The following is a 13,715-nucleotide window of genomic DNA, read 5'->3' as shown; positions in this document are numbered from 1 at the left end:
TCCAGCGCATGGCCCTAGATTTGAACATTATGCCATTTCAAGTGCTCATCCACCTACTTTTTAAATGTTGTGAGGTTTTTCTCCTCAGCTACCCACACAGGCAGTGCATTTAAGATTCCCATCACCCACTGGGTGAAAAAAGGTATCCTTAAATCCTCCCTAACCCTCCTGCCTTTTACCTTAAAATAATGTCTCCTCATTATTCACTCTTCAACTAAGGGGAACAACTGCTTCATATTCACTTCGATTTAGTCTACAACTTGTCAAGAAATGGTTGGAGGTACTGGTTACTACAAAGGCTATGCACCCTGACAACAGTACTAAAGATGTGTACTCCAGACTTTGCTGCTCACCTAGCCAACCTGTTCTAATATTAATCTAACACTGGCATTTGCCTGTCAATGTGGAAAATTGCCCAAGTATATCCTATACACAAAATGCAAGACACATTTAATTCAGCCAATTATTACCAGTCTACTCTCAATCATCAGTAAAATGATCAACAGTGCTATCAAGCAGCACTTACTCAGAAATAAGTTGTGGTTGTTGGAGTCAGTCATTTCAGCTCCAGGTCATCTCTGCAGGAGTTCCTCAGAGTTACGTCCAGCATCTTCTGCTGCTTTCGTCCATGATAAAGTCAGAAGTGGGGATGTTTGCCAATGATTGTACAATTGAAAATGTGTTGCTGGTTAAAGCACAGCAGGTTAGGCAGCATCCAAGGAATAGGAAATTCGACGTTTCGGGCATAAGCCCTTCATCAGGACTTTCCTATTCCTTGGATGCTGCCCAACCTGCTGTGCTTTAACCAGCAACACATTTTCAGCTGTGATCTCCAGCATCTGCAGACCTCATTTTTTACCCAATGATTGTACAATGTTCACCATTCATGATTTCTTAGACACTGATGCAGTCCATGTTCAAATGCAGCAAGATCTGGACAATATCTGGTCTTGGGCTGAAAAGTGGTAAGTAATATTTGTGCCACATAAGTACCAGGCTATGACCTTTTCTGATATGAAACAATCCAGCTTCTGACCTTTTACATTGCATACGTTACCATTGTTAAAGCCCCACTATCAACATCCTGGGGGTTATCATTGACCAGAAAATCAGTTGGACTTACAATATAAATACAGTGGCTACAAGAGCAGGTCAGAGGCTAGGAACAACTGTGAATAACTCACTCCTGATTCCCCAAAGCCTTGTATATACAAGGCACACATTAGGAGTATGCTGGAATACTGCCATTTGCCTGGATGGGTGCAGCTCCAACAGCATTCAAGAAGCTTGATACCATCCAGGACAAGCAGCCCGCTTGATTGGCGCCATATTCACAAGCACCCACTCCCTCCACCATTGATGCTAAGTAGCAGCCGTGTGCACTAACTACAAGATGCATTGCAGAAATCCATTAAATATCCTGAGACAGCACTTTGCAAATCCACGACCAATTCCTTCTCGAAAGACAAAAGCAGTGTGTATACATGGGAACACCACCATCTGGAAGTTTATCTTCAAGCTCCCCAACATGCTAACTTGGAAATGTATTGCCATCTTCAGTATTTATGGGTCAAAATCCTGAAAGGCCCTCCCTAATGGCATTGTTGGTCCATCTACAGCACATGGTCTGCAGAGATTCAAGAAGGTTAGGGACAAAACAATTTGCAGATGCTTGAATCCAAAGTAGACAGGCAGGACGCTGGAAGAACACAGCAGGCTAGGTAGCATCCGGAGGTGCTACCTAGGAGGTAGGAGTGAAAGGAAAGGGTGGTCATTGTGGGGGACTTTAACTTCCCCAACATTGACGAAATGCTATAACTCTAGTACGTCGACTGGACCAGTTTTTGTCCAATGTGTACAGGAGGGTTTCCTGACACAGTATGTTGAAGGCCGAGAGGAGGGGAGGCTACACTGGATCTGGTCTGAAAAAGCGCAGTAGGTCAGGCAGCATCCAAGCAGCTGGAGAATCGATGTTTCAGGCATAAGCCCCCTCCAGCTCTGATCTCCAGTATCTGCAGTCCTCACTTTCTCCCACACTGGATCTGGTGCTTGGTAATGAACCAGGCCAGGTGTTTCATTTAGTTGGAGGTGAGCACTTTGAAGAGAGTGACCATAATTCAGTTACGTTTAGTTTAGTGATGGAAAGGGATAGGTACATGCCGCAGGTCAAGAGTTATCGATGGGGCAAGGGCAATGATAATGCGATTAGGCAAGAATTAGGATGCATAGAATGGGGTAGCAAAATTAGGGGATGCAGATAATGGAAATGTGGAGCTGGCTTAAGGAACAGATATTGTGTGTCCTTGATAGGTATGTCCCTGTCAGACAGGAAGGAAGTGATAAGGTAAGGGAACCGTGGTTTACTACAGAAATTACACCTCTTGTTACGAAGAATAAGGAGGCTTATGTGTTGATGAGGCAAGATGGTTCAGATGAGGCGATGGAGAGTGACAGATTATCTAGGAAAGATTTAAAGAGAGAGTTAAGAAAACAGGACATGAGCAGTCTTCAGCAAATAGAATAAAGGAGAACCCTAAAGCTTTCTATAGGTATGTGAGGAATAAAAGGATGATAAGACAGAAGTGGGAAGTTGAGTGTGGATGCTGTGGAGATTGGAGAGGTGCTAAACGAACATTTCTCTTCGGTTTTCACTCAGGAAAAGGACAATATTGTTGAGGAAAAGAAAGAGGTATGAGATATTAGATAGAAAGGATCAAGGTTAGTTACGACCAGGTATTATCAATTCTAGAAGGAGTGAAAGTAGACAAGTCTCCTGGGCCGGATGGGATTTATCCGTGGATTCTCTGGGAAGTGAGGGGGGAGATAGCAGAGCCTTTGGATTTGATATTTGAGTCGTCATTGTCTACATGTTTAGTATCAGAGGACTGGAGGATTGGAAATGTTGTGCCCTTGTTCAAGAAGGGTAGTAGAAATGATCCAGGTAATTACAGAGCAGCAAGCCTTACTTTTATTGTAGGAAAGGTTTTGGAAAGGATTATAAGAGATAAGGTTTATAATCATCTAGCAAGCAACAATTTGATTTCAGGTAGTCAACATGGTTTCGTCAAGGGCAGGTCATGTCTCACAAACCTCATTGAGATTTTTGAGAAGATGACCAAGCGTGTAGATGAGGGTAGGGCAGTTGACGTGGTATGCAAGGACTTCACTAAAGTCTTTGATAAGATTCCACATGGTAGGCTGTTGGAGAAAATGCAGAGGCAGGGAATTGAGGGTGATTTAGCAGTTTTGATTAGAAACTGGATTTCTGAAAGAAGGCAGCAAGTGATGGTTGATAGAAAATATTCAGTCTGGAGCCCAGTTACTAATGGTGTGCCACAAGGATCTGTTTTGGGACCACTGCTGTTTGTCATTTTTATAAATGACTTAGACGCAGGCATAGGTGGATGGATTAGTATATTTGCAGATGACAGTAAAGTCGGTGGAGTAGCGGACAGTTTGGAAGAATGTTACAGGTTGCAGGGGGATTTGGATAAACTGCAGAATTGGGCTGAGAGGTGGCAAATGGAGTTCAATGCAGCTCAATGTGATGTGATGCACTTTGGGAAGAATAACAGGAAGGCAAAGTACCGGGTCAGTGGAAAGATTCTTGGTAGTGTGGGTGTGCAGAGGGATCTTGGAGTCCATGTAAATAGATCCCTGAAAGTTGCCACCCAGGTGGATAGTGCTGTTAAGAAGGCATACAGTGTGTTAGGTTTCATTCGTCGAGGGATTGAGTTCTGGAGCAGCAATATCATGCTGCAACTATACAAAACGCTGGTGCGGCCACACTTGGAATATTGTGTACTGTTCTGGCCCCCATATTTCGGGAAGGATGTGGAAGCATTAGAAAAGGTGCAGAGGAGATTTACCAGGATGTTGCCTGATCTGGAGGGAAGGTCTCATGACGAAAGGCTGAGAGACTTGGGTCTGTTCTCATTGGAAAGAAGAAGGCTAAGGGGGATTTGATAGAGATATACAAGATGATCAGAGGATTAGATAGGGTAGACAGTGAAAGTCTTTTTCCTAGGATGATGACATCAGCTCGTACAAGGGGGCAGAGCTACAAATTGAGGGGTGATAGATTTAATACAGATGTCAAAGGCAGGTTCTTTATGAGGAAAGTGGTATGGGTGTGGAATGCCCTACCTGCTAATGTAGTCAACTCAGCCACATTAGGGAGATTTAAGCAATCCTTAGATAAGCACACGGATGATTTTGGGATAGTGTAGGGGGACGAGCTGAGAATAGTTCACACGTCGGCGCAACATCGAGGGCTGAAGGGCCTGTTCTACTGTGTTATTCTATGTTCTATGTTCTAAGTCCACGTTTTGGGTTAATCCTTCTTTAGGACTGGGGATAGGTGTAGGGGGAGCTGCAGTAAAAGGGAAAGCAGGGGACAAGGTTGTGAAGTGGGAATAGTGAAGACAGGTAGAGGGTACAACCTGGTTGGTCAATGGGAGGAATTAATCCGGTTGGTGGCAAGGAGTAGTGGAAGGGAGGAGGAGGTACTGGGAAGGAAGTCAGTGAATCGGGAGGGAGGTTATTTGAAATTGGAGAGCTCAATGTTGAGTCCTCTAGGCTGTAGGCTGCCCAGGTAGAAGGAAGCTCATCATCAGCTTTGCAATGACAACTAGGATGGGCAATAAATGCTAGCTAGGCAGCGATGCCATGTCACTTAAGTGAATAAAATAAATCCCTGTCCATGTCGCTGATTATCTTATACATCTTTGTCAGATCTCCACTCAACCTTCTCTGTTCCAAAGAAAACAACCTGAGCTTATCTAGCCTCTCTTCATTGCCAAAGCTGCTCCATCCCACGCAACATCCTGGTGAATCTCCTCTGTACCCCCTCGTGTCATCACACCCTTCCTATAGTGTGGGGAGTAGAACTTCACAAGCTATGGCCTAACCAAAGTCCTGTGCAGCACCAAAATGACCTCCAAGCTGTTATAATCTATGCCATGACTGATAAAGGCAAATGTCTTTATGTCTTCTTAACCACCCTATTAATCTGTCCTGCCACCTGCACAGCAGCACCTCAAAATCTGTCTCTTTCTCCGAGCTTCCTAGTGTCCTGCCATTCATTGAGAACTCTCTACGACAATTATATTGGTTCTCATTTTAAAGAAAAGCAAGTGTAACACTTGAAGCCAAACAACTGATTGGTTAGAATACCAATTTCATTTTACTTTATTTTTCACTCCTCAGTAGGGAGGTCAGATGTAATTTCAAGGCTTTCAGCCTTTATTTATGTCCACCAGAAGATTAAATAAGTGGAGAGGGAGGCTGACCATTTAAGCATTCTGTGACCATAACTGGACCTATATCTATGGTATTGGTATTTATTATGGAACATTTAGACACCTGTTTGTTTTTTGTTCACTCAAATGGAATGCATGTTGATAAGAGTTAGTGTTAGGTAACATGTTTTCCAACTCTTGCTCTTTTGCTGCCTTCTTGATACAGCTGGTTTCCTGCAACCAAGTTGACGATGTGTCCTTTGCTGAATTGCCTTGTCTTCACAGATTGAAACCTTGCCACACCAGCATCCACCACAGCCACTCTACAACTTTGCAACAGGGAAAGAGTATGTGGTCCGAATCCGAAGCACATATCCCAACATCGGCAATTTCAGCGAATTTAGCAACATTTTAAAAGTGTTCCTTCCAGTATCACAATCAGTAGAAGGTGAGTTGAGTTTCAAAAACAAACCACGTCGATTAAACCATGTATAAGAAAGACAATCTTGAAATTTCTATTCTGAATGTTATTTTGTATTCTCCAAAATCTATTTGCATGGTGCACTCTTCCTCCAGAGAGCAGGTCAACTTCTCTCCTCCTCAGTTTCCTGGTCTGTAAGACATTTTCAAAAGATGGAGGAAAAATCAACTGAGCAAGGCAAGTCTTCTCCCCATTCCCCTGCTGCATGCCAATTTGAGGAATGTGAGTTTAGGATGGGATACTCGAGCACAGTTGACATGTGTGAAACTGTGCCCTAATGCTTTTCAGCAGTGGGTCAGGCTCTGGGAGAAAACAGGGTTTACCTCTGATAGGGATGAAATTAAAACTGATGGTATATCAAGAGGCTTTGTATTATAATTGACTCATTAATGATGTTCATCAGAAAACAGCTGATGTAATGACAGAATCTTGCTTTACAGGGTAAATGGAGGACAGGGCTTCAGGATTGAATCCACTATTTGTATGTTCAGTTATTCTTTATGTACAAACAGATGTGTGCTATTATATGTCTGAGGGATCAGGTCAATTGCATTGCCAGTGCATGGTTACAGTACTTTCTAATGTATTACACTATTGCTAGTGTGCTTCTCTTCTCTATTTCAGTCCCTTTGGAAAGGCCAAGGATAACAGAATGTCGCTCACCAGAACAGGAGACCTTCACGTGCAGGTGGAGTGTTGGAAACTATCAGAATCTGACAGAGCGAATGCGACTCAGATTCTTTTATACAAAGGGGTGAGTCTTTTTGTGCTTTTGATTTTTACAGCCCTGATAATTTTTGATGTTCAGGAGAATTAGATTAGATTAATTAGATTACTTACAGTGTAGACACATGACCTTCAGCCCAACAAGTTCACACCGACCCGCCAAAGCGCAACCCACCCATACCCCTACATTTACCCCTTCACCTAACACTATGGGCAATTTAGCATGGCCAATTCACCTGACCTGCACATCTTTGAACTATGGGAAGAAACTGGAGCACCCAGAGGAAAGCCACGCTGACACAGGGAGAATATGCAAACTCCACACAGTCAGTCGCCTGAGGCGGGAATCGAACCCAGGTCTCTGGCGCTATGAGGCAGCAATGCTAACTGCTGTGCCACCGTGCGGCCCACAATTAGCTGATTTGTGTATGAGAGAAACGTGAAGTTATACATTTATTTTGTTAGAAAATTTAAAAATTTAAGGTGCAGTAGAAGACTGTTCAGCTCATTATATTTCTACCGACTGTAAAAGTGCTATTCAAATTCATTGACTTTCCAGTACCTGTTCTGTAGCCCTGGAAGTTAAGGCATCTCAAGTGCACATCCAAATACATTTTAACATGAAGGTTTCTGTCTCAATCACCCTTTCAGGAAATAAATACCAGATCCCCACCATTTTCTGGGTGAAAATACTAAATTTCAATCCATTCTTCAATTATTTAGATCATTGGCCCTTGGTTATTGACTTCTCTACTAATGGAAATAGGCCAGTCATCATTTTATCCACCTCAAACAAATCACCCCTTAGCTTCCTCTGTTTGAAGGAGAACAACCTCAACCTCTCCAATCTTTCCTCATCGCTGATATGTTCAGTCTTGGCCACATCATTATAAATCTGCTTTTACCCTCTCGAGTGTGATTACATCCTTCCTGCAATAGTGATCAGAACTATATGCATTATTCTGTCAGTTTTCTGTCAAAGAGTGTGGTGCTAGAAACGTACAGCTGGACAGACAGCATCAGAGGAGCAGGAGAGTTGACATTTTGAGCATAAACTCTTTATCAGGAATGTGGGGTGGGGCTGGGAGATAAATGGCAGGGGAGTGGAGCTGGGGGGGAATGTAGCTTGGAATGCGATAGGTGGATGAAGGTGGGGGATGATGGTGATAGGTTGGAGTGCAGGGTGAGTGGATAGTTAGAAGATGGACAGGTAGGTCAATTCAAGAGGGTGGTGCCGAGTTGGGTATAAGGTTTTGGGGGGGGGGGGGGTGGGGGAGGAGGTTAGGATGAGGAAACTGGTGAAATCAATATTGATTCTGTGTGACTGGAGGGTCCCAAGGCGGAAGGTGAGGTGTTCTTTCTCCAGTCTATCTATTTTCTACCATTTATCATGCATTTCCTTGTCTTACTTCCCCCAGCTTCTGATGGAGATGGCAATACAATAGTAATGTCACCAAACTAGCGATCCAGAACCTTAGGCTAATGTTCTGAGGACATGGATTTAAATCCCACGATGGCAGATGGTGATATTTGAATTCAATAAAAATCTGGAGGGAATTCAGTAAAAAGCTGGAAAGGAAAAGCTAGTCTACTGTTGATTGTCGTAAAAACCCTGTGTCTGCCAATACCCTTGAAGGAAGGAAGGAAATCTGCCATCTTTACTTGGTCTGTTCTATGTGTGACTCCATACCCACAGAAATGTGGTTGACTCTTAACTACTTTCTGGGCAATTAGGGATGAGCAATAAATGCTGGTCTAGCCTGTGCTACCACAATTAACAAATGAATTAAAACAAAAACTTTTCCAGGTTTGAAATGAACTTGCTATTTGTCTGCCTGCCTGATCATTCTGATGATTTCTCTTCTTTCAATGACATGGTCAATTTTCATATCATCTGCAAGCATTTTTAAACAGTAATACATATTGAGAAATAATTGCTATACACCTTGAAAAACAGGGAGCCCGTTACACAGCATTGCAGAGGCCCATTGAATACTTTTCCATAACAAAGCCATGATGTGGAGGTGTCAGTGTTGGACTAGAATGGACAAAGTCATGACACCAGGTTATAGTCCCACATTTGAAATCTCAAGCTTTCGGGATGCTGCTCCTTTGTCAGGTAAAATAAACCTGTTGGACAATAAACTGGTGTTGTGTGATTTCTGACCCAGTCAAAAAAAAACATGTGTCAGTGTCTTTGCTTTTTGCATCTGAAATAATTCATAATTCAATTTAGCACTTGTTTTTTTTGATCAGTTTGTCAAATAATCAAAAACCTTGATAAAATCCAAGTCCATTAAAAAATCTGCACCTCATATACTGATCCTCATTGTTAACATCTCAAGCTCTTAATTGCCTCCTAGCCTTTAGTTTACAATTTGCTCAATTACTTCAGCAGCCATTCTTCCTTCTTTGAAATGTCACTGGTAAGGCCAGCATTTCAATAGCTTGCTTGGCCAATTCAGAGGGCAATGTCACCCACGTTGCTGTAGGTCTGGACTCACATGGAGCCAGACCGGGTAAAGTTGGCAGATTTCCCTCACTAAAAGACTTAAATGAACCAGATGCTTTTTTACAACTTTGTCGCTGGCTTAATGGTCACCATCACTGAGATGATCTTTCAATTCCAAAGTTAAGAATTTAATTTGAATTCTATCAGTTGATTTCAATTCATTTTTCAAAATATTGATCTGGGTCTTTTGAGGAAATGTTGGACAGGTTGAGCCGTTGTAGTTTAAAAAAATGAATATTGGAAAAAAATAAGGATCTGAAGTGGTTTGATAGGTTAGACACTGAGAAGATGCTTTTCTGGGGGTGAATCTGGGGGCCATTAGTTAAAAATAACAGGGGAGTGGGTCCCATTTTAGATGGATATGAAGAGGAAATTTCTTTATTCAGTGGAATCTTTAATCTTTGGAATTCACCAAACTAAACATGAGCAGTGCAGACTGCGTCATTGCATATAGTGGGACTGAGTTGAACAGAGTTTTGACTACCGAGACAATTAATGGTTACAGGCTGTGGTGGGGAGGGCTAAATGCTGTATTGAGTAGGGGAGGCAGGAAAGAGGAGTTGTTGATCATGCCAGTGATATCCATGAAAGAATACCAAAAGATTTCACTGGATAACATTGCTGCGTACCCACAGCAATGGAGTGGCGTCTTAACTGCCCTCCTAAACTGGCTGAGCAAACCACTCAGTTCCAGGGTAATTAGGAATGGGCAACAAATGCTGGCCTTGCCAGTGATACCCTAATAACCAGCAAGAATACATGATACCAGGTTACAGTCTAACAGGTTTATTTGAAATCACAAGCTTTCGGAGTGCTGCTCCTTCATCAGGTGACATTATCTGACAAAGGAGCAGCCTCTGAACGCTTGTGATTTCAAATATACCTGTTGAACTACAACCTGGTATCATGTGACTTCCGACCTTGTCCACCGAGTCCAACACCTCCACATCAAGAATAAAGCCCTTTATTTGAGTTTGTCTCACCAGGTGATCTGCACTGCAATTCACTGCTGCCTTTCTGTTTCATAAAATTAAATCTTTAGCTTTGAGAATGGTCAATGGACCATTGTTCTCCATGTCCATCAGATTACTACTTGTACTATTCTATCTTTGCAGTCAGAATAAGCAACACAATTGTACAAATATACAATGTTGCAGTGAATGGCACACGTTTAGATCAACATTTTCCAACTAATAAGGGATGATCTAATTATTCCCACAGGTTATCAATGAGAGAGGGTACAATTAAAGGATGAAGAAAGATTTAAATTAACATATCCTTTCTAATCTGTACCTAAGGTCTTTTTCACATAATTTCTAATACATCTCTGAATCAGCAGTTTGGAATTACATGTTGATATGAGTAGATAGGATAATTACCATATTTGTAAAGGCTGTAAGGCTTCAGAGAGATGATGGCCTAGCAGTACTATCAGTAGGCTATTAATCTGCAGACCCAGACCCAGGTAATGGCTTGGAGACCCAGGTTCAAATTCTGCCATGACAGATAGTAGAATTTGAATGCAATAAAAAAATCTGGTATTAGGATTCTGTTGAGGACTGTGAAACCGTTACTGATTGTCAGGAAAAGTCTATCTGGTTCATTAATGTTCTTCAGGGAGAGAAATCTGAATATCCTTACCTGGTCTGGCCTACATGTGCATCCAGACCCACAGCAATACAGTTGACTGTTAACTACCCTCTGTACGACAAGGGAAAGGCATGCCTGGTCAGTGATGTCCACGTCACATGAATTAATTTTTAAAAATAAAGCAAACTTGCCAACTGCAGCATTGGAGGGAAGCTGTCTTCTGTCAAGTTAAAATTTATTGTTGATTACAAAAAAATCTCTGATAGCCTTTTAATCTCAACATTGTTTACAGTGGCAGTGTTTAATGGGGACAGTGTAGAAGAGCTTTATGCTGTATCTAACCTCATGCTGTACCTATCCTGGAAGTATTTGATGGGGACGGTGTGGAGGGTGCTTTATTTTCAGTTTAAAAGAGTAGAAGGAAGTTTAATCTGTCCCGAATCAAAGTTGTACCTGGGAACATAGGAACATGAGCTGGCTATTTGGACCTTTGAGTCTACTCATGTAGACTGCTCTGTTTACTCTTGTTGTAGTCTCAACACCACTTTGCTGTCTGCAGCCCACTTAACCCTCAAGTCCTTGACTATCAAAGATCTGCCTAACTCAGCCTGGGATAAATATTTAATTACCCAGACTGCACTACCTTCTGAGGAAAAGAATTTCACCCTCTTGCAAGTCTCTGAGAAAAAATTACATCATCTCTATCTTGAAAGAGAGGCCTATCATTTATACACAACATCTCCTGGTTTTAGCCTCCTCCACAACAGGAAACATCAGGCATCCACCGTATGCAGTCCTTGCAGGATCCTTTGTGTTTCAAGATCATTTCAACATTCTTTTAAACTCCAGTGGGCTAAGACTCAATCTGATAAGACAAACCCTTTCATCTATGGAACCAGTAGAGTGAACCTACTCTGAACTGCTTCTAAATCATCCTTTTTCAAATAAGGAGACCAAATGGGCGGCACGGTGGCTCAGTGGTTTGCCTCACAGCACCAGGGTGCCAGGTTCGATTCCAGCCTCGGGCGACTGTCTGTGTGGTGTTTGCACATTTTCCCCATGTCTGCGTGGGTTTCCTGCGAGTGCTCCGGTTTCCTCCCACAGTCCAAAGATGTGCAGGTTAGGTGAATTGGCCATGCTAAATTACCCATAGTGCTAGGTGCACTAGACAGAGGGAAATGGGTCTGGGTGGGTTACTCTTCAGATGGTCAGTGTGGACTGATTGGGCTGAAAGGCCTGTTTCCACACTGTAAGTGATCTAATCTAAAACTGTACAGGTGTGGTCTCACTAAGGCTCAGTGCTGTGACAGTAAAACAATTCTAATTTTATATTCAATTACCCTTGCAATAAAGGCTGACATTCAATTTGCTTCCTAACGACTTGCTGTAGTTACTGGCTAACCTTGTGTCGTTCATGTACCAGGACACTCAAATCCCTCTGTACTGCTAACTACTGCAATCTCTCTCCATTTAAATAACATACTGCTTTTCTATTCTTCTTGCCAAAATGGAGCAATCATATTTATTCATGTCATTTATTCCTTATTTGCAATGTGCCATTTTTTCTCACGCACTTACCCTCTCATGCACCCTTTTGCATCCACTCTACTTTCTCTTGACAATTCACTTTTACATATTTTTATGACTTTGATAAATACAGCCACCATACCATTCAGTCTCCTCATCCAAAACATTCATAAAGACTGGAAGTAGATGAGGCCGAGCCATGATCTATGTCATTCCATCAGTTACAGCATGACAACCCAAAAGGACCATTTATTTATATACTCTGTTTCACATTAGTAATCAAACCCTTTTAGCTATGGTACCATTTGGCCCAGTGACACTAAAGGGAAAGTGATATCTTTCGAAGTCAGAATACTGAGTGGCTTGGATGGCAACTTGCAGGTGGTGGTGTTCCCCTATATCTGCTGCTATGGACGTTCTAGGTGGTAGAGTTCATTATTTTGCAATGTACTGTTCAAGGAGCCTCAAGTTATTACAATGCATCTTGTAGATTGTACAAACTATTGCCACTGAGCATCACTGGTAAACTGAATGTTTGCGCATGTGATTTTTTTCCGGGGTGGTGTCAAGTTGCTTGAATGTTGCAGCTGCACCCATCCAAGCAAATGTGGAGTATTCCATTACACTCCTGACTTGTGCCTTGAAGGTGGTGGATAGGATTTGGGGAGTCAGAAAGTGAATTCCTTACTGTAGGATTCTCAGCCTTCAATCTGCCCTTTTATCCAAAGTACTTATATGGCTGTTCCAGTACATTTTCTGGACAGTGATGATCCCCATGATTGTGGTGGAGAATTCAGTGAAGTTAAGTTTGTTTAAGGTCAAAGAGCGACAGATTCTCTCCAATAAGAAACAATCACTACCTGGTATTTGAGTGGTGCAAATGTGACTTGCACTTATCAGCCAAAGCTCATATATTGTCCAATTCTTGCTGCATTTGAACACGGACTGCTTCAGTTTCTGAGAAGTACTGAATGGTGCTGAACTTTATGTAATCATCGCCAAACATCCCCACTTCAGACCTGGTAATGATTGAAACTTACAGAATACTAGTGGCCTGGATAGAGTGGATGTGGAGAAGACGTTCCCACTAATAGGAGAGACTAGCACCTGAGGGCACAGCCTCAGAGTGAAGGCGTAACCATTTGGAACTGAGATGTAAAGGAATTTCTTCAGCCTGAGGGTAGATAATTTGTGGAATTCATTGCTGTGTAGGGCTCTGGAGACCAAGTCATTTAGTGTATTTATGACAGAAATACATAGGTTCTTGATTGGTAACAGGATTAAGGGTTACAGGGAGAAGACAGGAGAATAGGGTTGAGAAACATATCAACCATGATTAAATGTCAGAATAGAGTTGATGGGCTGAATGGCCTAATTCTGCTCTTATATCTTATCATCTATCTGTTGTAAAATTGGAGAAGTATCTTTCCATTAACACTGCTGGGCTCTGCAGTCACCTACTTAATGACAACTTAATGCATTTAGTCACCATTTCAGAACAGCACTTTGACTTTTTTTTTAAAAAAAGAATCATCACAGAAGTGACCCAATGGGCCAAATGGCCTAATTCTGTTCCTATGTCTTATGCATTATAAGCAGTCACTCTCACCTCACCTCTGGAATTCAGCTCTCTTGTCAT

The 13,715-nt window shown here is 42.1% G+C and overlaps 1 protein-coding gene across 2 annotated transcripts in view; it reads left to right on the top strand.

The window, feature by feature from the left end:
• Positions 1–13,715, top strand: part of LOC132821540 (growth hormone receptor-like) — a 224,262-nt gene that overhangs the window by 156,456 nt on the left and 54,091 nt on the right. For both annotated transcript variants that reach the window (XM_060834176.1, XM_060834167.1), the window contains exons 6-7: positions 5,526–5,688; positions 6,346–6,475. In XM_060834176.1, the coding sequence (XP_060690159.1) occupies positions 5,526–5,688; positions 6,346–6,475 (293 nt within the window). The remainder of the gene's footprint in view (positions 1–5,525; positions 5,689–6,345; positions 6,476–13,715) is intronic.

Source organism: Hemiscyllium ocellatum, chromosome 2, assembly GCF_020745735.1.
Source record: "Hemiscyllium ocellatum isolate sHemOce1 chromosome 2, sHemOce1.pat.X.cur, whole genome shotgun sequence".
Lineage (NCBI taxonomy): Eukaryota > Metazoa > Chordata > Chondrichthyes > Orectolobiformes > Hemiscylliidae > Hemiscyllium > Hemiscyllium ocellatum.
This window is presented reverse-complemented; position numbering and strand designations above follow the sequence as displayed.